The sequence below is a fragment of the Podarcis liolepis genome (genome assembly GCF_965112155.1).
Source record: "Podarcis liolepis genome assembly, chromosome: 12".
In the NCBI taxonomy this organism is placed as follows: Eukaryota; Metazoa; Chordata; class Lepidosauria; order Squamata; family Lacertidae; genus Podarcis; species Podarcis liolepis.
In genome coordinates, this window is record NC_139563.1 from 25,797,721 (window position 1) to 25,824,731 (window position 27,011).

General features: G+C 41.3%; 1 protein-coding gene across 5 annotated transcripts in view; it reads right to left on the reverse strand.

Annotated features, from left to right (window-relative positions):
* The window catches only part of ABCB1 (ATP binding cassette subfamily B member 1), a 68,507-nt gene extending 45,772 nt beyond the window's left edge, over window positions 1–22,735 (reverse strand). Inside the window, exons 1-5 of one of the 5 annotated variants that reach the window (XM_083467379.1) lie at window positions 22,699–22,735; window positions 9,813–9,922; window positions 9,039–9,132; window positions 5,388–5,439; window positions 2,728–2,875 (exon numbers count right to left, since the gene is read on the reverse strand). In XM_083467379.1, coding sequence (XP_083323505.1) covers window positions 2,728–2,875; window positions 5,388–5,439; window positions 9,039–9,130 — 292 coding nt within the window. In that variant the 5' untranslated portion in view covers window positions 9,131–9,132; window positions 9,813–9,922; window positions 22,699–22,735. Of the gene's footprint in view, window positions 1–2,727; window positions 2,876–5,387; window positions 5,443–9,038; window positions 9,155–9,812; window positions 10,059–22,698 lie in introns of those variants that run through there. The other 4 variants (XM_083467377.1, XM_083467376.1, XM_083467378.1 and 1 more) reach the window with 4 other exon arrangements.
* Between the last annotated feature and the right edge of the window lie 4,276 nt (window positions 22,736–27,011).

Here is a 27,011-nt window from a genome sequence, read left to right on the forward strand (position 1 = left end):
TGACTTCATCCGCAGTTTGCCGTATCAGAGTAGATTCCTGTATCAATTTCTGGATGGTTTCTGTATTGGTATTCACCTTTTGTCCCAAATTATTTAAACTTTCTACAATTAAGTCTATTTTAATATTTGCAGCATCCACTTTCACATTTATCACGTCTGTTTTCTTGTGAAGCTGTTCCAGCGAATCGTTTATTTTCACTAATACGACCGCTAAGGCCTCTTCTGTCGACATTCCGTTTGTTTTTTCCTTTCCATTTGCCATAACAGTTAAGAGATTCAAGGTCAATCCCAGAGTCTCACAATTTTTTATGTTACAGCTGGAAATTCCCCTAGCCCAGCTCCTGTAAAGCAACCAATTTCAAAAGCTTCCACTAGGGGAAGACAGTTTCTATTTGTATTAGTCAGTACCTCTTTTAAACACAGTTCCAATAATCCAAAGTTGGTTTCAGTTTTCAGTTACTTTTACTCCCTTTTTTTTTTTTAACGAACAGCCGGAGACAGTAGAGACAATGTATTCTCTTGTTTAGCAACCTGTCAATGAACGTTCTAATCGCTGTCAATGAACATTCCAAAAGACATCGATCCTGCTAGCAGCCCGTTTCCAGGGTCAGAGCGGCGGTATTTTAACTCTCTTGACTCTCTCCTACAGGCATATTCAGTCCACCACTCCCCCCCCCTTCTCCTGTCTCCAAAGGGGGGGGGGGTTAGTTCTTTGCCGATGGAGATTTAGTCTTTTACAAAAGGCTTCCCAAGACTTCAGCTTGCAGGCTCATCGCTTTAGTTTATTTACAAAAGGGGAGGCGGACTTCCTGTATTGAACCTCCCCATTTCGATGCCAATTTAAACGTTTAAAAATCCAATTCTCCCACTTCAGCTCTACTCATGGGTAATTACTTTAGTGTCAAATTGTCCACAGGAAAAAGTCAGTACTCTCCGGAAACAGCTATGCGGCTTCGCTCCGTGGAAGAAGCAGACGATTCGAAGCACCGCGCCGCTCACCCCACGTCGCTCCGGATCCCCGAAACCGGGTTTCCCCGCGAGTAGTGGAGGCGCAAAAGATGCCCGCCGAATCCCACGTTCACAGGCTTCTCCCGCCTGTGATTTTTACGGGTCTCCGCCTAATATGTATACACTTATCATTACAGGAACTGATTCATAAAGAAGTAGGTACTAAATAAGCAGTGGTGTGTGTGTAACTAAGTAATGCTGTTTTTAAAAATAAAATAAAATAATGTAAGTTGGGTTAAATGCCTTCTTTAAAAAGCACTTTGAGCCTCTGTGTTGTTCTGCATCATTTACTTGAGTTATTAGGGCCCTCTAATTCAGTCTTTGCATTTAAATAACTAAAATAAAATTTTAAGACACTGTATTCAAGATTGCAAAGCAAAAACCTTGGACAGGTCATTTTTCAATGTAATTAACAGAGTTAGATAAATTTTTTTTAAAAAAGTTACATTTTCTAAAGGACTACAGATGAGAAAGAGAAATTAGGGTAAGTAAGAAAGACCAGAATATGAGAAGAAGAATACTAAATATGCCCCTAGATGTCACCTTTTCATTAAATCAGTGCAAATTATACTTCTTGTTTTCTTCAAGGGCTTTATTAACAGAATGCACACTAGTTCCATCTTCTCATTACATCAATGCTAAAGATACTGTTTCTTCCTTAAGAGCTTAATTAAGGGAATGACCGCTCCATCTCCCAATAAACTCTCTTATGAGTTTGATATGAATAGACTTCAATTGCAAGCTATTAGCATTTTGGCTAGATATTCTCCTTGGAGAGAGGCCTCCAGGAAAACCAATATAATTCAAAAGACTCACTGTCCTAACAAAATAAGCAGTTAGCTATATTAAGAAACAGCTTTTCACACCCCAGTATGGTATAAAAGAGAACAGTTTGTGCACACTTTCAGGCTGTAGATTGCAGGACTTTGGAACAGGGGCACTTCTCTTATATTTCAGGATACCGTAAGTTGATTAAATACTTATACACAACCAAATAACAGGTTTTATTGACTACTGCAATGAATATGAGCCTAGTTTTGAAGGTGTTAGATATGTCATTCCCACAAAATAAATGGAGCATGCAGTCCAGTCTTCCATTTTAATCAGACATTTGTTTAATCAAGTTCAATTAGACTTCAAACAAATGTGCATCCTTAGACATGCCCTAAAAATGTACCTAATGAAGTGTAGTTGTTCAGGGCAATTGATGAGCACCTGCCTTAAGAGCTTAACTACGTACTCTTAACTATAAGTGTGATACTGTTTCTTATTTTGTAAAGTAGCCCATAGGCCATTTGCCATTTCCCCTTTCAATATGTCAAGCCAATCTTGAAGGGAAGAAAGCAGGGCAGGGAGTTTGCCTAGTCAGCAGTAACAGGTGGCAAGGTTAGACCTAGGCCAGCCTGATGGTGCTAGATGGGACTGATGGAAATTTCAGTACAAAAGACACAGAGGGGACAAAGTTGTCGAAGGCTGGCCTAGACAGAACCAAAGAACGAGCTGAAGCAAGAATTCTCTGTTTCTTTTTCTTGGATACAGCTGGGAAGTCAGAGCCCTGAGGAAGCTGTTCTAGCTTCTGTTCCTTAGCGAATTGTTTATTTTCTCCCAGTTTTATATCCAAAGTTGCCATGTTAAAAAAGAATTTAATAGAAAAAAACAGAAACACACATTTACTATATGAAAACTTCAAAATTGATTGCTCCCTAAGATAGCACTTACTTGTAGGGAAATATTTTGCTGCATTAACAAAGCTGTCTGTCATGTCTCCGAAAACAATCATCATGAGAGGAAGAGAGGCTCCATGAAGGGCTGACATGACGGTGCCTAATATCATTAGGAACTTATCCAAACAGTCAGCGTAACGAAACTGAAAACAAAACAAAAATTCCACATGCAGTGTTTTAAGTAAAGTGCATTTACAAAGCACATAAAACAAACATTTGATTGTGTCAGTATTTCACAGATAACACAAAATGACAAAAGAAATCTACTGATTTCCCCCCCATTCCTTCTCACTGGCATTAAATCAAGTACAGAACTGTGGCACTGGTCTACCTTGATCACTTGAGATCCGCTGATGGGGCACTCCTGGTAGTTCCCTATGCTCCTGAGGTAGCTCAAATACGAGTCTTCCTATTGGTTGTGAACAAGTACTTTGGCAAGAGGGTGAACACAACTAAAAATGGCCCAATGTAGTATGGGAGCTTTGGCATTCTGCTTTGTGCAGAAGATGGGCTGTTAAGATGCTGGTGGGGTGGTTATGTCCACGTCAGAAAATATCTAAACCATATGCTTTCGACAAATAGGAGAGACGGGCTGCTTGCTAAAACAGGGGCAGCTTCAGGCATTGGGGTTCCTCTCTTCCTCTTTGCAACCATCCAGCGAGCCCAATATTTTGTTGGGCAAAATGTTCCTACATTGCAGAAGGTTGGACTAGATGATCCTCGTGGTCCTTTCCAACTCTATAATTCTGCGAGTCTAAAAGCAGGGGATTCCATGGGTCAGCAGCACCCCCTCAGCTTCCCCTATTCAGACATTCAGATGGCAAGCATCAATCTGTTTGCATAAATTAATGTGGATGCATTGCTGTTTGCTGTATTGTTAATGAGCTAATTGTTGTTGTTTTTCTTGTGTTTTTATTATTAAAGAAAAGAATATGACCGCTCTTCAGGTTCCCTCCTCAGCCTCCTGTTCTCCAAGCTAAATCCCCAGTTTCGTCAAACTTGCTACATAGAACTAGCTTTCAACCCCGTGACCATCTCCTCCTCAGAACTACTTCCAATGCATCCACACTGAACTCAAGGTGCAGAACTGAATGCAATACAGTAGTACCTTGGTTGTCAATCAATTCTGGAAGTCCATTCCAAGACCAAAGCATTCCCAAACCAAGGTGTGCTTTCCCATAGAAAGTACTGTAATGCAAAACGGATTAATCCGTTCCAGACTTTTAAAAAACAACCCCTAAAACAGCAATTTAACATGAATTTCACTACCTAACGAGACCATTGATCCATAAAATGAAAGCAATAATCAATGTACTGTACTATAAAATAAATAAGACAGTATTGTAGATGATGAAAATTATCACCCACACAGTCACAAAAACAAATTAACCAAAAAAGCCTCAAAAACAAAAACGCCAAATAAATAGCAAAAACAAAAACGCCAAACTTAATCCATTCCGGAAGTCCATTTGACTTCCGAAATGTTCAAAAACCAAGGCGCAGCTTCTAATTGGTGCAGGCACCCTGAAAACAATAGCTGACAGTCGCACCAGACATTCGGCTTCCAAAAAACGTTCGAAAACCGGAACACTTCCAGGTTTTCAGCATTTGGGAACCAAGGCGTTTGAGAACCAAAGCGTTTGAGAAGCAAGGTACCACTGTACTCACGAAACAGGTCTGGCAAATAGTTGACTCAATAGTTTGTTGGTGTTTGTGCTGCCTGATCTGACAAACGAACGTCACATACATTTAATAACTGCAATTGCCAAACTGCACTCTACTCGTAACATAGTTGTAGGATGTTATTTTGGAAGGCTGCAAAATCCTGAGCAGTTGATTTGCACCAGTTTAAGAAATCAGGCTCTGGCATCAGGAAATGGGATGGGATAAAAACGAAGGCTTCCAGTACTATAGAGACTTGAACAAATGCACATTTCTATGCAAATGAAGATGTCGTTCTTTAGGGTTGATGTTTCCTAACATAAGCACCCTATGGATCGCAATCAGTCATACTTGTGTCCTTACTCACCTAATATACATTTAATATTTGACACAATAGCCTAGTGCAAATATTATGCAGCCATTCACTACCATATCCTTGCCTCTCCATGTAAACTATTTCTTTCCTCCGATAGCATTACATCATCAAGACTAACTATGCTGTGTACACATTCTTGTTTACTCTGCATATAGTGTGCTCCCACAGCCGCTTTCGGAAGCGGTGTACACCTAAGGTTATTCACAACCAATATCACTCCTATTGTTTCTAATAGAAATACTGCGATTTGATGTGTTTCCCCCAAATGAGCTTCAATCCTAATTGAGAAAAAGAACAGCCTTGCTGTGTTTTAAGCATGCAATGTGCACACAGCTTAATTTAACCATGAAGGCTTACCCTAATTAGTGTTTAACAGACTCTGCAGATCCTGGTTAAAGCTAACCATAGTTAACACTGGTCAAGATGTTACACCGCACCACATAATTAATGCTGATAAGAGAATAAGGGGTGAAATTTGCACATGAGGAAAAAAGAGGTGAGAGTCTACAGTTGATGTCTTATCTATTAAAAGGTCACCATCGCTACATCTGCAATGGGCCTGTAGAAGTGTGCATCGATTGAAGTACAGTACAATATACACATGGAACAGAGCTTACCATTGTAAATGGGCTGACCTTCTTAGGCTTCTCTTTGCTTGGCTTTTCTTTACTGCTGAACAAATAATAATTAGCTTTGTGAGATTTCAGAGAAGAACCAAGTTTAACCGTTAACAATAAACAAAAACAAAATTTCCCCTTGAAGGCATGAAATAAAAGCAAATTGCATTTGTTCTTGTGTGATGCATTTTGCAGCTATTTCTAAAGCCCCTTTTAAAATGTGTGTGCATATAACATCTCTTAAGTCAGTCTCATATCACCATCAAATTATGGTCAGACACCAGTAAGAGCAGGCATTAAAATACAAAATCTAAAATCGCTTTCTGCTCCTCAGAATTGGCAGCTCTGTAATTTTGGGTTGACATAGGATTTCAAACTACCACAGCAGGACCGGCAACATTATACTAGGGTTGTGTATTCTCAGAGGGTTTTAAGGCTTTTCCGAATTGAAACAGGTATCCATCAAAGCATCTGAACTGAATCGGGCTGCTCCTGGGATTGCATCAGAGCTTCTGAGATTTCAGAGGACCATGTCATTGGTTTATTTGCATGTCATTTCTGCACAACATTTCCCCCTCAAATTGGCTCAGAACATATCAAATGAACAGCAGTGGCAAGTCAAAAATTACACATAATTACAAGCATTCTACAAGGTATTCAACAAATATTCGCCCTAGTTAGTTTATACCAGGCTTCCTCAACCTCGGCCCTCCAGATGTTTTGAGACTACAATTCCCATCTTCCCTGACCACTGGTCCTGCTAGCTAGGGATCATGGGAGTTGTAGGCCAAAAACATCTGGAGGGCTGAGGTTGAGGAAGCCTGGTTTATAAATTTTAAATAGCAGCCATATATCTCACTAGCACACACCGCCCCTGATAATCTCATCTCTCAGTTTAGTTCTCATCTCTCATTTTTCCTCTTCTCATCTGTCTTTTTCTTTTAGGCTGAACTTTACATATTTATATTATCGTATGTGTTTACAGCATCTGTTTTGCTATTTCAAACAAATCACGGTTTCCCATTACAGCTGTACGCAGAGGACAGCATGGTTTGTCCAAACCACAATGATTTAAAGCAGGATTTGAAACCACAGTTTTGATCCTGGATTGCTATATTCTGATGTAACCTATGCAGACACAACAGGACCCCAAAATGTATTCCAAAGAGCAAAAGGAAGCTTTAAACATCTTCTCCCCAGGCACAAAGGGGAAGGGAGAGCATGTGAGCCTCACTTGCTTGTCATAATTCTGAACCAGAGTTGTTTAGCATTATGAGCACATCCATGGCATATGCTTCAAGCAGTCTTATACCGCTTTAGCAGGCATGACTTCACCCAAAGTACCCAGTAATTTGTTAAGGGTACTGAGAGTTGTTAAGAGACCCCTTTAAGAGCTACAGCTCCCATGACTCTTTGAGGGGTGCCAAGACTGGTAAAGGGGTGAAGATCAAACCTATCCATTCTTAAGGAAATCAGCCCTGAGTGCTCACTGGAAGGACAGATCCTGAAGCTGAGACTCCAATACTTTGGCCACCTCATGAGAAGAGAAGACTCCCTGGAAAAGACCCTGATGTTGGGAAAGATGGAGGGCACAAGGAGAAGGGGACGACAGAGGACGAGATGGTTGGACAGTGTTGTTGAAGCTACCAGCATGAGTTTGGCCAAACTGCGGGAGGCAGGGAAGACAGAGGGCCTGGTGTGCTCTGGTCCATGGGATCACGAAGAGTCGGACACAACTAAACAACAACAACAATAAATGTATAGTGTGGACGTGACTATTTATGAACTGATCCAAACACATCTAATCAGTTCCCCCTCCATTTGATATATAGATATAGAAAAGAAAATGTGTGTGTGAGGAGGGATCAGGGAGGCCTCATTTCTAGCATACTGAGGTGTTGATGGTCCAGCCATACTGGAATCAACGAAGCAGGGAGACCATGCTGAAGATGCCAGGTTACTCAGCCTTGCAGAGGATAAGGTGGGGCTAGAGGGGCTTTGGGTGTGGATTCCAGCCATGGAGAAAGGGAAATGAAGGGGAATATGTGAGTGGATGGAACTGAGGAGGAATAAGCAGAGGCCCTGGAAGTAAACAGGGTGGGGAAATGAGGGAAATTAACAGCAGCTGAGAGCAAGATGCTGACTGTGATAGGAATAAGGGGAAACAGCATCACCTGTGGTAAATTCAGAGGTTACAGCTGGGGGAAAAAAGGAAATGGCAAATATCACCAGAGGAGGAGGAAACAGGGAAGAGAGGAAGGAGGGCTACCTCAGCAATGGGCTAAGTAGCAAAAGCATAATGAAGCCACCCTAAGAGGGTGCCTGGAAATGAGAAGAGCCTGAAACATTAGAGGGTACTGGGGCTCTTAAGGCATTTGGGACCCACAAGAAAGTGAGATGGGAATCTTCACAGCACAATCCAGGCTTGGCAATTTGTCCTTGATTTCACCTCCCACACAAAACTAGACATAAAGCTTCCTAAAAGGTTAACGTGAGCCGCTTTGCACTGCAACAAACACCTACATTAATTTTTTTACTGTGAGAACATAATAGAGCAACATAATTGACGTGTGATGTCCTGTCTCCCGGCAGGCTTGTGTTTCTAAGAGCTAGACAGTATCACTAGACAGTAATGCAGCAGGTGAAGCTTTCTCCTAGCAGTTAGCGGCAATGATGGGATAAGGTACAACTGCTGAACTTCTGCCTATAAGCACCGATGAGGGGGGATTAGTAAAATCTGAGCAAATTCATATATGGCTGGCAAAGTGCCAAATGTGGTTTCAAGCTTTCTGAATTAATCAAGATCCAGAATCGTAAATATATTTGTAATGCCCCAAGGCCTTGTCAAAAAGTAGTCCAAAAAGAACATACCAATGATTAAATATATAATGTCAGAACTGTTTCTAGGTTGTTGTATTTTTGAATAATGTTTATTGTTGTTGTGTGTTTTTTTAAAAAAACAACCTTATACTTTTTACTCGGGATGGACAAACTAGTCAGTTCTGGTTCTCTGTTTTTTATTTATCCAATCTTAAATTCAGTTGTCCACATTTCCATAGCAATTTATGATTTTTGCCTTTTTTAAAAAATGAAAATTTGTCAGCTTCTTAGGATGTATTTCTCCTAATGCACACATTTTTTGTTGGGAGTTTTTCCTAATATAATACATTAGTGTATGCTATTTTCACCTATCTATGCCTTTAAAAGATTCTTCTACGGATTAGATTAGAAGGATGGAGAATTAGATTGTGAAATTCAGAGAAGTGTGAATTTCAAAAGATGCTTCACATACTGTTTTGGAAAATGCAGTTTGTTAAGTTTGCCTTTAAATATGAACAGGATTTACCGTAATTTCTACCCTATCCTTAATTTTGACAAACAAACCATGTAATAACAGACAGACAGTAAAACTACCAAGATGACAATATATTATTCTACCATGACTGCAGATCACAAATTAATGTAGAGAGACACCAAAAGAGATACAGTATTAGATGTTGCTGGCTTCCCTAAAATCCAAGAGTGAGAAGGCAAATAACTTGAACAGACTAGTTGCATTTGAAAGGCTGTGTATAACTAGGTGATGTTTTTACTCCATGAACAGGAAGCATTATGAAGCAAGTAAGACTGTAAATGCAGGAAAATACCCACCTTTTCCTTTCATCTTGAGAAGCATTATTTCTTTCAGCCATCTCTTCAAGCTTTCCGTTCATGTTTGCCTTTGCTTGGCTCTCTGATGCCATTTCTGCCTGATGAGCAAATGGAATCTTTCAGGAAATTAAATAACAAACCACTTTAGGTCTTAAAGAAACATGCAGCTAATGGAACTACAACACGCACGCATGCACGCATGCAAGCAAATGTTGCTTTTAAAACAAATGGCCTTCTCCAAAAATAGCATTCAGAACAACCAGCCAGTAATTATTTTGTATTAAATAAAATGCTACATTGGACAGCCTTCAGGTGGGGTAACATGAAATTCACCAGAGTAGTTTTTTAAAAAAACCCTGTTGTGTTGTTTCATTTAAATTTGGGCATACATTAATATGGATTTTGGATCCCTGGTTGAAATAGTTTTGTGTAATTAATTAGAGTGAAAAAAGGACCAGAGTACAATATTCTATTTAATAGTTTGGCACTCTCACTCTCACTCTCACTTTCACACACTCAGTCTCTGCTTTTTTAAAACACAGCATTTAAGTGTACATGATACACAAAACCAGTGCTTTTTTAAAATAAAAAAAATCTTTAGGGGTACTTTAATTTTGACTCAAGAAAATAACCATTTTATAGTTCAAATTGGGAAAAATAAATATAGTAAATGGACAAAAGTACAAAGATTCACAAAATGTTTAGGGGTATGCGTACCCCTGCATCCACCCAGAAAAAAAGAACTGCCCAAAACTCAGAAAAATGCAGACTTACCAAAAGTTGGGGTTCTTCTTTCTTGTCTTTTATTCTTGAAATGTTGAGAAGCTATGAGTTGCAGTGAAACGGCCGGTGATGGGAGGTAAGTGATATGGCAAGTTACTGTTCTGTTACATAAAGCAGTGAGTGACAAGGCAAATGCTTGTTATAACAGATATTTGCAGGCAGTTCCTGCTCCCCTTGGACCTTGTCTACTCCCAGGGAGACTCCACCTCTTTCCAGACTTAATGTTTAACACAGTCAGAGCTGTCACTTAGGAACCTCTCTCACTCATAATTCCACCTGAATAAAGAGCCCTTCCTGTTTTCATGATGCTTTATAAGGTCAGAATCTGCTTCCCAAAATATCAGTATCAACTACTATTTTCTTCTTTCTCTTTTTTGGTAGTTTTAAAAGTACTCTCCATTATTACAGAGCACAAACAGTAGAAGAATAGGTAAACTATTGGAGATAAAAGGACAGGAAATATCAAAATGGGAGTGATGGAAACAATGTTTTAGGGAAGGGATTGAAGATTCCAGAAAGGGAGTTGTCAAAATATTGTGTAATAATAATAATAATATCTACATACAATATACAATTATATATATATATATATATATATATATATATATATATATATATATCCAAGAGCATGTTTAAAGGTAAAGGTAAAGGGACCCCTGACCGTTAAGTCCAGTCCGGACGACTCTGGGGTTGCAGCACTCATCTCGCTCTATAGGCCGAGGGAGCTGGTGTTTATCCGCAGACAGCTTCCAGGTCATGTGGCCAGCATGACTAAGCTGCTTCTGGCGAACCAGAGCAGTGCACAGAAACGTTGTTTACCTTCCCGCTGGAGTGGTACCTATTTATCTACTTGCACTTTTGACGTGCTTTCAAACTGCTAGGTTGGCAGGAGCAGGGACCGAGCAACAGGAGCTCACCCTGTTGCGGAGATTCGAACTGCTGACCTTCTGATTGGCAAGCCCTAGCATGTTTACTTAGAACTATATTTCCTAGCACTAGCTGGACCTGAAGGGAGTTGGAATCCAAAACATCTGGAGAACACCAGCTGGGCAAAATCTGCCACAGTAAGTTTGTTTCACAGGGGTCAGCAAACTTTTTCAGCAGGGGGCCGGTCCACTATCCCTCAGGCCTTGTGGGGGACCGGACCCACCCTCTCCCGAAAGGGGCAAGAGTGCCCCTGCCCACAACAAGAGTGCCCAGTGCACGCACGCACACCCTGCCGCCACTCATGGCATCTCCTGCTCTGCTCTGTCTCCGCTGTCGGTGACGAGAAAGCTGAACTTTTTGACACGGCGCTCGTTGTCGGATAATGGGAGTTGTAGTCTCAAAACATCTGGAGGGCCGGGTTTGGCCACCACAGGTTTAGGACATTGATCTTTGGGTGGGACTTACTTTAGAGTAAATAATATGCCCATAGAATTGTGATGTAAGTCTTCCAAAGTGTTTCTTCATATTGTCTGTAAAAATGTCTAATGGTATACAGCCATACCTCAGGTTGAATGTGCTTCAGGTTGAGCGCTTTTGGGTTGCGTTCTGCGGCAACCCGGAAGTAATGGCGCGTGTTACTTCTGGGTTTCGCTGCTCGCGCATGTGCATGTGCAGGCATTCAAAATGACGCACGCGCATGCGCGGAAGTGGCAAAACGTGACCCACGCACGTGCAGACATGCCGTCGCGTCTTACGTTCTATTCAGGATGCGAATGGGGCTCCAGAACGGATTCCATTCACATCCCGAGATACCACTGTATGCTATTTTTTAAAAAAGGTAAAGGACCATAGCTGTCAACTGTTATGTACTGAAGTTCTCAACCTGGGCCAGCAGGGGGATACTGTAGATAGTTCAGGTCCACATATGCAAATAAGGGATTGAAAGTGATGTTCAGTGATTGGATAGTTACAGAAAATGGTTACTGTTGCGTTCTAGTGGAGCTCTATATAAGCAGGCTGGCTGAACCCTTCAGTTCAGTTCTGTTCTGGCCTGTGAATAAACAAGAGCTGTTTGAAGAATCGCTGTGTCGTCTGATATGTTCACCCACAACTTAACATCAACGTTTCCCTTTTTTTAAGGGAAATTCCGTTTTTCCGAATAGGATTCCTCGCCAGAAAAGGGAAAAGTTGACAGCTATGTAAAGGACCAGTCAAAGGTGACTATGGGGTTGCGGTGATCATCTTACTTCCAAGTCGAGGGAGCTGGTGTTTGTCCACAGACAGCTTTCTGGGTCATGTGGCCAGCATGACTTAACCGGTTCTGGGGCAATGGAACACCGTGACAGAAACCAGAGTGCACGGAAACACCATAAACCTTCCTGCCACAGCAGTACCTATTTATCTACTTGCACTGGTGTGCTTTTGAACTGGTAATATTGCTGGGTTCAACCAATTGCTCAATACCAATTGGCTCTTTCAATTGCCAATTAACTGATATCTTTTGTTCAGCAACCCAAGTTTATGTGGTAAATCCAATTTATTTTTCTCCAATTTGCGGAGAAACACACATTCCAACCTGAGCAGTGAGAGATTTTGCAGGTGCCAGCATACACACCTCAGAGGGGTTGGCTTCTTTAGAATTAAGGTGACTGGAGATATCTTTGTGGCGTATGGTTTTATTTACACATACAGACAAGCTGAGCGTGAGATGGAAGTGCATACAGCATTTATACTCCAACAGGTATCGCTCCCCTGTTAGGTTTCATTTTGGGAGGGGGAGGCGGGCAAAGTCATAACGTTGTATTCAGCAGAGAGCAAGTCAAACCCCTCTCTCTCTTCCCAGCCCATTCCAAGACAAGGCTGGCCCCCAGTCTACTGCTCTCTCAGGCGACGTTCACAGCATACAGTAAAGCACTAAGACAACACTTAACAGTCATGGCTTCCCCCAAAGAATTCTGGGAGCTATAGTCTGCTAAGGGCTTTGAGAGTTGTCAGGAAGCCCCATTCCCCTCACAGAGCTACAATTCTCATGGTGGCTTAACAATCAACCCCTCTTCATAGGGAACTCTGGAAATCCCCTTCACGGGGAACTGTAGTTCTGTGGGGAATAGGGGGTCTCCTAACAACTCTCATCACCCTACAGCTCCCAGAATTATTTGAAGGAAGCCATGAATGTTTAAACAGCTTTCATAGCATTTTAAATGGATGGTATGAACGTGGCCTTACATTCACCAGTAGTTAAGGGGTAGAAATTCAGTTCGGTTCACATTTAAAGGTGAAACTACTTAATCTGCACTTTGCAAAACAATATGAGGACTGAAACACAGCCACCCTTCGACTTTTGCTGTTCTCTGAATTTTGGGTGCAGTTCTCCAACCAAACAATATCTGTCCAAATGCTTATGTTAGGGGGAAAATGCACGTAAAAACAAATCGGTTGGGGAATATAACATACAAAAATGAATTATATTAAGGGAAGTTGCTTACAGAAATCTGTGCATTAGTCAAAACGGCATACAAAAATGGGTCTTTTGGGAGAAATTTGCACTAAAATACAGATGAATTTTCCTGAAGCTTTAAATAATAAATTGCAGCCAAAATTTGTAGAATGGAATTTAGGATTGGAAAAATGAGAAGGAGAGAGCACCTAAATGGACAAATCCATCCATCCCTTCTTGCCAATGAGACCACCTCCAGCTGGGGGACTGTCTCCTTTTCTTCACCTTCCGGAAACATCTTCAGCTAGTAGTTTCTGAGACCTGTGCTCCTCAGTCATACAAATGGATACTTAACTATTGACTTAACAAAGGGACTGGTTGGATCGCTTTAGGAGCCTCCTTTGTTACAGCCCCTTACTTTATAGATTTGAACCACAAGTTTGGAGGGGACCCCAGGATGACATTCAGACTTATCACCACCACCCAGGCAATTCTACAGTGATACTTTTCAGAGAAACAACCCAGAAATGCCATTACTGTATTTTAAGGGATGAATGCATTTGTTCTTCTACAGACCTCATGTCAGACTAATTATATTTATTGTTATATTATTATGCTAGTCTTTATACAAAGATGACAGATCATGGGCATAGCTGGGGGGCAGGGGGGGCAGCTGCCCCCCATCAATAAAAATCAATAAAGGGAAGTTTTTAATGACTGATGTTTTAATGTATTTTTAATCGTTTGTTGGAAGCCACCCAGAGTGGCTGGGGAAACTCAGCCAGATGGGCGGGGTATAAATAAATTAAGCAGCAGCAGCAGCAGCTAACTGAGGTTCTGCCCCCCCACCCCCGCCAACAAGAGTCCTACCTCCTAACAAAAGGTTTGCACCCCCCAGCAAAAATCCTGGCTACACCCATGTGACAGATAGTGCTATGTTGAATAGAACCCATTTTTATTTTAACTAAGTAAGTAGTTCTGTCAGTACAAGGATTTTTTCCTCCTCCTCCTGCGATCTCCCCCATCTGTTCTAGGGGTTTCCTCAACACTCTGGAGCATATGTCAGGAGAGTGCAGGGTGTGTGTGTGTGTGGTATAGGGAGGAAATCCTGTTGCACTAGTGATAATCCTTGAGTTGATGGGAGAAGATAGTAGAATAGCACTATATATTCTGGCCATACTGTTCTAAACATGTCTACTCAGAAGCCAGACCAACAGAGCTCAGTGAGTCCATTAGTCTTAGTCAAATATAAGTAAGCCTTCCTTTTTAAACCCACTTGCTATGGAATAAGACCCATTGAACATAGTCAGGCTTATTTCTATGTAAACATGCATAGGATTGCCTTGTTAAGTGTTCAAGAATGCATTCGAACACTTGTGAATGTACATAACAATCATCTTGATGGATCAGACGAAAATCTATCTAGTTCAGCATACTGTCTTTAGCTGAGTCCTGGGCACCTGTAAGAAGGAAGGGCACATGAAGGGCACATGAAGGCAATGACTGTGCCCTGTTCTTTGCACTCTGATTTGCTGAGGTATACTACCCCTGTACATGTAGGTTACATTGACCTACCATGATTGATAGACATTAATAAATCTATCCTCCATGAATTTGTCCAACCCTGTTCAAAGCCTTATAAGGTAGCTTCATATTTGGTGGATGTGGAAAGACACCCAACACCCACGTCCTCACAACTAGGAAAAAATTAACAAATATATATTATGCAACTTTTTATTACACAGAACTTTTTTATGACCCAATCTAATTTATATCTGCAATTATATGAGCCATAGAAATCGTCTCAACCTGCCAGGTGTTTATGCGGCAAGATAATACTTGAACAATTAAAACATGCTAAGAAAGGATGGCAAACAAACAAAAAGTTAGCCTTTTCTTTGGGACTAGACAGCTCTAGTCCCTAAAACAGCTCTTTGGGTTGTGGCTTCCATATTGCTGGAAGTCAACATGGATGCTACAGTCCAAGGAGCTACTTCAGACACACATGCCATTTTGTTTTATTTATATGTTCCTTTAGGTGTGCTACATGCCACGGGACAAGCAGCTTTGGTTATTGACGTGGTATAGGTAAAGGTAAAGGGACCCCTGACCGTTAGGTCCAGTTGCGGATGACTCTGGGGTTGCGGCGCTCATCTCGCTTTACTGGCCGAGGGAGCTGGCATACAGATTCCGGGTCATGTGGCCAGCATGACTAGGCTGCTTCTGGCAAACCAGAGCATGGAAACGCCGTTTACCATCCCACCAGAGGATAGTAGGACCTATTTATCTACTTGCACTTTGACGTGTTTTCAAACTGCTAGGTTGGCAGGAGCAGGGACCGAGCAACAGGAGCTCAACCCGTTGCGGGGATTCGAACCGCCAACCTTCTGATCGGCAAGCCCTAGGCTCTGTGGTTTAACCCACAGCGCCACCCGCGTCCCATTGACGTGGTATAGAACTGTCTGCCAGATTTCATTTGAAAAAAACAGTGGGTTGGGTAGGAGGGTGGATGGAAGAGAAAAGGAACTGGAGACACCATTCTATCACATTTTCCTAAAGAAGCAATCCTATTCTCAACTGCCTGGGAATAAGTTGCACTGAACTCAGTACAGCTTACTTCTGAGTTATGTATAGGATAGCATTGCAAAGGCATTTCAGCAACATGGGGCCACCTCTGAGCACATACAGCTTTGCTCCTGATTAATGGCAATAACCTGACGGTATTCTATCAGATGACAGACATTAGGCAGCTGCTACTACTACTAATTTATTATTTATACCCCACCCAGCTGGGTTTCCCCAGCCACTCTGACTGATGTCAGGCTGGCACTGTATGGCTTTTTGGGTGCCTGCTAAAACTACTTTTGTTTAGGCAAGAAGAAGAAGAGTTTGGATTTGATATCCCGCTTTATCACTGCCCTAAGGAGTCTCAAAGCAGCTAACATTCTCCTTTCCCTTCCTCCCCCACAAGAAACACTCTGTGAGGTGAGTGAGGCTGAGAGACTTCAGAGAAGTGTGACTAGCCCAAGCAGCTGCATGTGGAGGAGCAGGGAATCGAACCCAGTTCACCAGATTACAAGTCCACCGCTCTTAACCACTACACCACACTGGCAAGCCAATTCAGACATGTAGCATGTTGACACATGTTTTAATCTGGTTTTACCTTAATGCTGGTTTTAATTTAATTTCTTTTTAATGTTTTAAATAGTTGTGTTTTACTGATAACTTCATTATTATTTTCTTTTTGTAAACTGCTTTGCGGTTTGTTTTTACGATCAAGCAGTATATAAAGTTTGTAAAATAAAATAAAGAAATTAGCAAAACAGGTTATTCTCGACTCAAGCAGGAAGCCATTGTGGCTACATCAGCCAACCTGCACACGCTTTCTTCTGTTCGGAAGGGCCACTAAATGTTTGACAGCAACATATGCTTTTATGCGGGGGAGGTCTGCTAATAATTTGTGGACTGAAAACACACATTTATGAGAAATATGCACATTAGAACCCTGGAAATATGAACAAGTTCAGCTACCACCCTTTTTTTTTAATGACAGCACTTACTACTTTTTTACAGGCTTGTCATTCCCCAAAGTTTTCTCAGTTACTTTAATACCTTTTACATATTTGCTAGCCAAGGGAAATAGAAACAGAAATTCATATCTACAGCTTATCACTTTACTTTGTGCAAGGGAAAAATAAAGTTTATAAAACAACCACTTCATTAGAAAGCTTTATCTGTAGGCACGGCACTTTCCAGAGCCATTTTTTTCCCTTGGAAGGTTAACCTGTAGGTGCAATCTTCTATAACATCACCAGTTTGGTGTTTGTCAAAAAATATGTGTAGTGATTGGATCGATGTTCTTCTCTCTGTTGAACCCCCCCCCCCACCCTCACATCAATAACAACAAAGAAAAACCTGGATGTTTATTGATGTCTCCCAAAGAACCACAGGAAGCCAATTACAGTGGTACCTCGGGTTAAGTACTTAATTCGTTCCGGAGGTCCAAACTTAACCTGAAACTGTTCTTAACCTGAAGCACCACTTTATCTAATTGGGCCTCCTGCTGCTGCCGCGTCGCTGGAGCACGATTTCTGTTCTCATCCTGAAGCAAAGTTCTTAACCTGAAGCACTATTTCTGGGTTAGCCGAGTCTGTAACCTGAAGCGTATGTAACTCGAGGTACCACTGTATACTGAGTCGGACAACCATTATCTCAGCACTGAGTGGCAGCAGCTCTCCATGGTTTTAGACACAGGTCTTATGCATTCCCACCTGGAGATGCCTAGAACTGAGCATGTGCTGTGCCATTGAGCTATTAAACAAAAAAATTATCGAGTCCTGCCTGGTGGCTTTGTCTGTAAGGCCCTTTTCAGATTAGACAGACAGTCAGGAACTTTGCCTTCGCGTGGGAATGTGCTTGCTACCTACAAGATGGCTGGCCATTGTTTTGAATTGCTCCCTGTGGCTGCTGCTTCAGTGTGGCAACAAGCTGCTTTTAAGTGGTGATTTGACCCAGAAATAGAGGGGTTTTCTTGTGCCAAAGCAAGCCTCCAAAACAAGAGATTTTTCAGCAGCACAGAGCAAATCCTCATATTCCTGTGGTGAGCTGCTAATCCCAAACAAGGTTCCTACATGTAGGCAGTTCCCCTTGCCTTTTATTAGGGGCTAAGAATTTGGAGAAGGAGTAACCATGCCAGAATAAATGTTCATCAACAGGTTCCAAGCTCTTGCTGTGCAGGTTCATTTCCCTGTGCACATTCACTGGGGTTATTACTGGACGCATGCCATATTGTCATTAGATGTATCCCATGCTATGACCAACAGGTGTGATGTCATTGTATCCCTCATTACTTGTGTTATCAAGGCTGTGGAAAATTGTTAAGGAGGAAATGTGCCTGGTAGGTTTGTGTGTGTTAGGCAGGCCTTGGTTACTCTCCATACGACCAAATGCTATTTGTTTCTTGCATTGGGAAGCCTGCTTCTGCTTATTTGTTTTAAATTGTAAGGTTAAGAAGCTCTTTGAAAACCGCATGCGGAGGACTTGCAGGTTATTTTCTAAATCATAGGCTACATTTGTTGGCTAATGGGTCTCTCATGGGTTGAAATCCATCTTGGCAGATTTAAAAAAGGAAATAGGGGAAGCAATTAGCCTGAGCTGCCCTTTGAGAAGGATCCTGGTGGGTTTTTTAAAAAAATACATTGGTTATTTTTGTTGTGTTTTTAAAAATAAGTATTTTAACTTGTTAGCTACCTTGGGAGGATTTGTTTCCTGGAAGGCAGAATGATGGGTGATGATGTCATCATCACCATTAAGGTTGCGTGGACACATTTGTTCATTTTAAGATTTAGACATCACTAGACTCTAGGTCTTCTTTGACATACACCTTCTTGTCAATTTCATACTAGTTCCTCAATCCACCAATCACATTCCTGAGTTTCTGGGCAATGTTGCATTCTCCCTATATGTAAAAACACTAGCCTAGCACACGGCACACCCTTCTGCAATTCATCTGAGCAATCTGTAATCTAAACAGAGGAGGCAGCCAGTTTTCGCTCTCCTAGAATTGGAATGACAAAGAATTAACTTTCTGTACGTCTCCATCAGTATAAATTTATGAGAAGGGAAGAAGCAAAAATAAGGTTTTATGTTTAACAAGTTTTATATACTGCTTTATCAGGGGAAAAACTCTCTTAAGTGGCTTACATAAAAATTATAAAACTGCCCATTATTATTATTATTATTATTATTATTATTATTATTATTATTAGGGCTTCTGGTGCTCAGGGCTATTTGCCCCAATGACTCTGCTCCCAGATATGTTGGAGTTTGCTATGGCTATGCAAAAAAGAAAAAGCACTTGGCACATGCTCAGATGATTAAACAGCACAATCCAAGAAAAAGCCCTGAAATTAAAAAACAACAAAGAAACACCAGTTTCTGTGGCTGAGTTGTGGCTCCAATTAAACTGTGCTCTAGCTATCCCCAGGAATATGCTTATTAATGCCCAGAATGGGCATGTTAGAGGAACCTTTGGAAGTCAGACAAAACTGGGCTAGGATTTCATGTACTGTGACAAGGAAAAAAGCCTGCGGAAATGTTATCATGGATACCAGAGCAAAAAATTGATTTCTCTCTTTCTACGTAAAGTCTGCAAGGTAGAAACCATTACCATCAAGAGAAAGCCAAAATGACAAAAATCTTCATGGTTTTCTTTTCTGGCTAATCAATGTATGTCTGACTGTTAAGTACCTTCTTACTGCTTGGCTAACATTGTTTGTGTTAGGGCTATTTTGCTTAAAAATGGATGTCAGTGAACTTGATTCACTGAGAAAGAAATATTATGGCACTAAATCTATATAGTGTACAACATCAGCCTTTGAACCAAGGAGGTAATAAATACCTCATTCACTTGCTTTGTTCCCTTATATAATGTGCTCTCGTAAATGAAAAATAAAACATTTATGAAACCTTGTAGCTGTAAAATATTAAACAACTTGTGTCCAATGTACGTAAGTGTAATCACACTGAGATCTCTAGGAATAAACTAGAGCTTACCATCTGCATGACATATTTGGTGAATAAGGACAAGGAGAGAGGCTTTTAAAATTTTTATTCTAAAATACAGTAAGTGGATTTAGGGCAGCACAACCAGAATCTAGGGGGCACCACAGAGCACCGCAACTATTGAGCAGAATGGAGGGCAAGAAGCAGAGGATAAATTTTTGGCCTCACACAGGGCACTGCTGAAATTTGAAAGACCAAAGTCCTCCCTTGCTGAAATTGTAGAATATATTTTCAAAGATTTGCCATAGTGGAGGCTGGTGCACAAGGGTAAATGGGGCACTGCCCCACTAACCTGAGTCCACCCTCAGCCCAGCTCTCGCCTGTCTGCCCTCTAACTTACAACCAGTCCAGAAGATAGCACTGCCTTGCTCTCTTCCCTAGTCCATAGTCTTAGGAATCATTCATGCTGTTATTTGATGTGGGTAACAAGGGAAATTGAGCATTTCCCCCTATGTTGTTGTTGTTTTTGTTCTTGTTGTTGTTGTTGCTGCTGCTGCTGCTGCTGCTTTACTACACTTTAGTTGAATAGTGTAGAAAGAAAGAACCCTAATGTTAGGTTTACAAGCTAAAGAAATATCGTATTTTTTGCTGTATAAGACTTACTTTTTCCCTCCTAAAAAGTAAGGGGAAATGTGTGTGCGTCTTATGGAGCGAATGCAGGCCGCACAGCTATCCCAGAAGCCAGAACAGCAAGAGGGATTGCTGCTTTCACTGCGTAGCGATCCCTCTTGCTTTTCTGGCTTCTGAGATTCAGATTTTTTTTTCTTGTTTTCCTCCTCCAAAAACTAGGTGCGTCTTGTGGTCTGGTGCGTCTTATAGAGCGAAAAATACGGTACATAACGCAAAGGGGAAAGGGAGTGGGAAGGAGGAGGAGGGGAAGCAAACTTGGGCACTAGTTATTAGTTACAAAGTAGATCAGGTGGTAATTGAGCTGGTAGGGAGATGGAGCTAAGCCCAGTGGAAAAGCTACTGCTTCCTGTCCCTCTGAGGGCCTGAGTGAGGGCTGATAGTAGCTGGAAGGAGCAAGATTCTTAGCTCAGATACATGGACTATATCAGTATCTGCTGCTCATAGGACTCATCACATGAGTATAAGCAATTTTCCTCTTCAGATATGACATGGCAGCATGAAAAACAGATGTTCAAGGCGATCATGCATCCTATTTTCCCCTATTTTAGAATCATAGAATCATAGAGTTGGAATAGACCACAAGGGCCATCGAGTCCAACCCCCTGCCAAGCAGGAAACACCATCAGAGCACTCCTGACATATGGTTGTCAAGCCTCTGCTTTTAGGGGGGAGTGAAGCCACTCCTTTTAAGATTGAGCTTATTTTCTGAAGGCACTTATTTGACTCATTGCTGTTGGATCAGCTTAAATTAGAGAAGTTCAGTTAAATTGGGTATGTGAATTATGGGGCCATTATGCATCATTTTAATACCGCAAGAGATTACAGTCCCAAACTTTCTCCCTTCTTAACACCAAAAACAGGACATCCTAAACAACACAGGATGTCTGGTGATTCTTTGTACAGCTACCAAAAAAACCCTATTTCCTACCACTGAGGAATCTTGTGATATTACAAGCTTTGAACTCATAGCTGAAGAAACAGGCCATTCTTATCTGGGAGCACTTTAAACACCAGTTTCCCTATGTAACCTGCTGGGATTTAGGAAGTCTTGTGTATACATTCAAATGTATCATGTATAAAGTCTGCTGATAAGGTCTGCCCTGGAAAATAATAGCAGTTATCAGAAGGAACAGCAGAGAATAAAAGAAAATTGTTGTTGGTTAAAACTTAAAACAAATCGTATTAAGTTGGAAAATCAGTTTGCCGAACATAAAAAGTCCCAAGTAAAAAGAAAGGGTGGTGGTGGTTAAAACTATTTCTTTGGGTTGCAACATGTCTCTTCGTGACAGAACAGTGAGTGAAATGCCCTTTGTTCAATGACATCACTTGCAAAATTAATCTATAACATTCGTTTCTCATTCAGTTCAGCGGAAATCCCCTTAATTTATAACGAAATGTTATAGTCTGAATTGTTATCACTCATCATGGGATCAGAAATATCTCTGTTCAGCTCTGTCTATATTTTCATCAGTGGGATTTACCTTCTGCAGGACTGGGAGGTTGTTGGTTTGTGCTTTGTCAACCACATCCTTTTGAAATTAGAGGTCTGGCTTGTCAAAGTTATAAATGATAGTTTCACAGGAGCAGCTCTGAATCTCCACCTCTCTGCTCCTTCCCCTCCAACCCAATTGCTCCTTCCTTCTTACTTGCAGGAGTAAGCAGAAGCAAGCAGGATTCCATTTGCCTCCGGAGCCAATAGGTGACAGCCCCAAATGCAGCAATTTTTGCTACTACAAAACTTTTGAAGCAAAACTTCCTCTGAAGGAGCAGCTTCACAGCTTGGGGGTCCTCCTGAATCCTTTGCTGTCGCTCAAGGCTCAGGTGGCCTCAGTTGCCCGGAATGCCTTCCATCAGCTTCGGCTGGTGGCCCAACTATGCCCCTATCTGAACAGGGATAGCTTTAACTACTGTTGTCTATGCTCTAGTAACCTCAAGGTGGTTATATGTAGGGCTGCCTCTGAAGACAGTTCGGAAACTTCAGCTAGCACAGAATTCAGCAGCCAGGTTGCTCACCGAAGCAAGAGGGTTTGAGCATATTACACTGACCCTGGTCCGACTGCACTGACTACCAATTAGTTTCTGGGCCCAATTCAAAGTGCTGGATTTGACCTATAAAGCCTAAAACGGCTCAGGACTGCAATACCTCAAGGACCATCTCTTTCCATATGAATCCACCCAGACCCTGAGATTATCTTCTGAGGCCCTTCTTCGCGTGCCTCCTCCTCGAGTGGTCCAGAGGGTGGCAACACTCACAGGCCTTCTCTGCAGTGGCACCTGTGGGATAAATGGGTAAGAAAAGCTTAGCATAAACAACCATACCTTGCTGTTGTAACTGCTTACATTGCGAAGGAACAGGAAACTCGTGGTAATAAGTCAAGTTAAGAAATCAGTGAGAGTAGCCGAAAGAGGATGCCTTATAAGGTACTAGGAAGGTGCGTGGGTGGTTCAGAACCACAAGGGGAAAAGGAGGAGAACAGTTAGAAAACTATTGCGCATGCTTAAATAGGCTATGAATATTAGTCAAACCGGAACTAGAGCTAATCAGCATGATCATGGGATGTATTTAACAGAGGGGGTACATATCAAAGGGAAAATATGGCACCTTCATCATACAACTTTAGGTGCCAGGCAAAAACGTTCCTTTTTGACCAGGCCTTTGGTTGATTTGACTGACATCCTATGCCCTTTATGTGTGTGTGGGGGGGGAGTTATTGGGTTGTTGTTTTTAATTTGATTGTGTATTTTGTGGTGTTATATTTTGATTTTATTCTGTGAGCCGCCCTGAGACCTCCGGCTATAGGGCAGTATATAAAATCAATAAACAACAACAACAAGGCACACTCTGGCTGCATACACACTATACCTTTAAAGCACATTCAAAGGACAATCCCCCCTCAAAGAATTCTGGGCACTGTAGTTTGTTAAGAGTTGTAACTCTGTAAGGGGCAAATCACAGTGCCTAGATTTCTTAGAGAAGGAAAATGTGCTTCAAACGTACTTCAAATGTACACTGTATATGCAGTTTCTATCATAAGTGAAGAGCTCTGGTGCTGCAAAGTTGTAACCTTTGCTTAAAAACTGGGTGCTTATTTCAAAATGAATTGTGTGTGTCTCCCTATTTACTATGTGTTTTGTCATAGCATTTCAATGTCGTTTTGATTATCAAAGTGGCCAGTAATTTAAAAGAAAAGAAAAGATAAGGTTATCTCTAATGATAGCTATTATACAAATGTATATTAGACAAATGTATGAGAGCACCCTCAATAATTATATCCCACAGTGAACTCTGTTGACTCGCCTGGAGAGACCTGGATTGGTTCCACATAATACAACTTGCAAAAAATATTATCACCACCAGAGGAAGCTCTTGCACAAACATGGTCAATCACTTCAGTTCACCATTGCAAAGCCCTCAAGCTGAACTATAGTAATAAGTGAACATCCCTGCAATCAGTGGGAAATCTATCTGGATCTTGCCATGTGGAACGAAGGTAGGCAGCAAATGGATCTGCCGACCAGGCTTACTCTTGTCTCTGACTGATGCCACACAACTCAAAGGAAAGGGAAAGAATAAGATCTTGTAAAGTGTGGGTTTTGAGAAGACAACAGGGAAGAAAAATGTCTTCAGGAAAAAAATAGAACAGAGGTCCTCCATCACTGCCTTCTAACAATAACTGGGAGGCACACCAAACATGTAATCACTCTTAATAACTAGGGGAGGATAATAGATCATGTCCCTCCCCACAAAAAGTACATGTGGCAGTGGGGAACACCCAGATGTCTCCACTTGGTGCTATGTGAGTTGTGGTGCTGTGAGCAAGATACTTAAATAAATAAATCCAGGGTGCACTTTAGGGAAACCTTCAACCTTTTTAATTGCAGCATGGTGAAACTTCCTCTGTGCTTTCAGCCTCTGGCTTTTGGTCATTCTGGTTTTGATTATATTACCCATTCTGGGTATACAGCAGTGGGTGGGGAATGTCATGTCTGAGGACCTCTCCATCCTACCCTTGGGACTGTCCCCAGGTCAAGCCTCTTTCCCAGGCTACACGCCTCACTAGTCCTGCTCTACACCCTCCAGTAGCTGAATTGTGTTTCTGAGCTGTGATGATGCCTCTTACTTGTCTGGATGGAGAGATCGTGTGTGAGTGCAGAAATCTCAGATTTTTGTTTGGCTAGCATATAGCCTGCTGCACAAATGGAAGAGTCATAGCTGTTGTTCCACTGGGGTTGGGGTTTTGTTTTGCCTCTTTTCTGCCCCGGGGCCGAAGTTGGTCCATGAGAACATTTCCCCACAAAGACGCGATTTCCCCCCAGTAAGAAGATATGGTAATCGGGAAAGTTATCTTTGGGTGCCTGAAAGCTGCCCCTGTTGAATTTGTGTCTTTTAAGCACCTAATACACCGAGCTAAAAATCACATGGAAGCATCTTACCCTAAACACAGTAGAATTTGCTAGCATGAAATCAGTTTTAGGAATAACGAAGTTACAGTGTTGACAACACCCACCCACCCACACCCAGTTAGCATGTTTATAAGCAGATACCAAGAATGCAGACTGGCTGCAGGTGTGAGCCCACCCTAATCCCGGAAATGTGGACCTCCTCAGTATCTTTTGCATATTCTGATTTGTTCAGTAAAGTCATGCTCTTTTGCTGACTTCACAACTTTTTGCAGATTTCACAAAATTTGCTGACTTTTGCAACTTTCATAAAAACCATACCTTTTGGAAGCAGATAATCGCTGATGCTTTGAACCAACTGATCTGTCTCAATAGTGATGAGGCTAAAGCTTGTGGGTATACTGTTTTTAACTGGATAGGAGTGTTTAACATGGTATACAATGGGATAAAGAAAAAACCAAGGTACACCTAGGCAAACATAACTGCTTGACTAAATGAGGCCACCTTGTGGCAATGTATTGGTATGGCTGAGGAAGAAACTTTTTTTGCTTTCATTACAAGTCAGCTGAGACTGCATTCCCAGGAATTCTTACCAGGGAGTAAGTCCTTACTGAACTCAGGTGAATTTAAGATTACACAGTGAGTCAGGAACATGAAGACAACAGGGCTTGGGTCCCAAAATAGTTAGAAACAGACATTTATTTTAAAAAATGATACAATTCATTTTTAAAGCCTATTATGCCTTTCCCTTTAATTCTTTTGGTGTGCCCTTTAAATCAGAGCAATTTTGCATTTCAGAAATGCAAAATAATGTTTTAAATCAAGCCCCAGTTTCTACTGTAATCATTCCTAAACAAAAGCACACTGTAAATAGATGTATGCATTAAAATATGTCCGTCCCCCCCAATTATTTATTCTTTCTAGGCTCATCTCAACTTCATATTATTTCTTAAAATGTTGAGGCCATGATCAAACATAATTTCAGTGCATAACTCCATATTGGATATAATAGTTTAGAAAATTGTGAATAGATCGTTTATACAAAGGAATTATGAGTTTATGCTGTAGGATAGTAAGCAGAAATCAGTTACTGTACCAGTTTCAAAATGTAGATTTCTGCTTGTCTACATTCTACAGAATGTGCTCCAGTAGCACATGCAGTGATACTGGTTAACACCATTTGCTGGCTGACTAAGCATGCAATACTAACCCACTTACTGGGTAGTAAGTCCTCTGTAATTCATTGGGAATCACTTCTGAGTAGACATGATTAGAATTGCAATCTGCAATACTGTGAGCACTTACTTTAGAATACTAAACTCAGTGGGATTTTTTAATATACATGGATAGGCAGAAACTATAAATGCCTATTGCATTCAGGAGGCAGTAAGTTTACTGAGTAGAACAGTGTTTTCCATTAGATGGAATAAAAATGTTTGTGTTATTTCATTTGCAGCTGGAGTACAAGATTTGCATAATTGCAGTCTGTAGGAATGTCAAAAGGCATAAAACAGAAATAAAGTATTGCCCAGGTGGTCTCAGCAAATTATGAAAGGCAATTTACTCCTGCAGTGGTAATGCACCTTTATTTGGGACTAAGTTGAGTTAACAGGCTTATTTCTGAATAAACAGGCTCAAACTGTAAACTTCAAGTGTGAAAATGGCCTAAAGACTCATAATTAATGAAGCACAGCAGCACTATTTTCATGTGTCCCTGAAAGTGCTTCAATACATGAGGCTTAAATCACTAAGGCTCAGTTCTATATAGTGGTACCACAGTTTACGAACTCCGCAGAACAGGAAGTAGTGCTCCGGTTTGCGAACTTTACCTTGGTCTACGAACGGTGGAAGGGCACTGGCGGTGGGAGGCCTCATTAGGGAAAGTGTGCCTCAGTTTAAGAATGGATTTGGTTTAAGAACGGATTTCAGGAATGGATTAAGTTCATAAACCGAGGTACCACTACACTTAGCCAGGGTAGGTCCTATTCAGCTCAGTAGAATTTATTTCTGAGTAGACATTTATGGGCTTGCACTGCACAGCAACATCCTATACTCATTTACTTGACTCAAGGAACTCAGTAGGACTGACTTTTGAGTGAAGATGAATATGATCAGACTTCACCCTTCTTGTATTCTATAAAGCTTTTTGCAGAGAACTTCTCTTCAGAATCTCTCCTTCATCAGATAGAAATGAGCAAAACAACATGCTTATACTAATGGGCCACAAAACT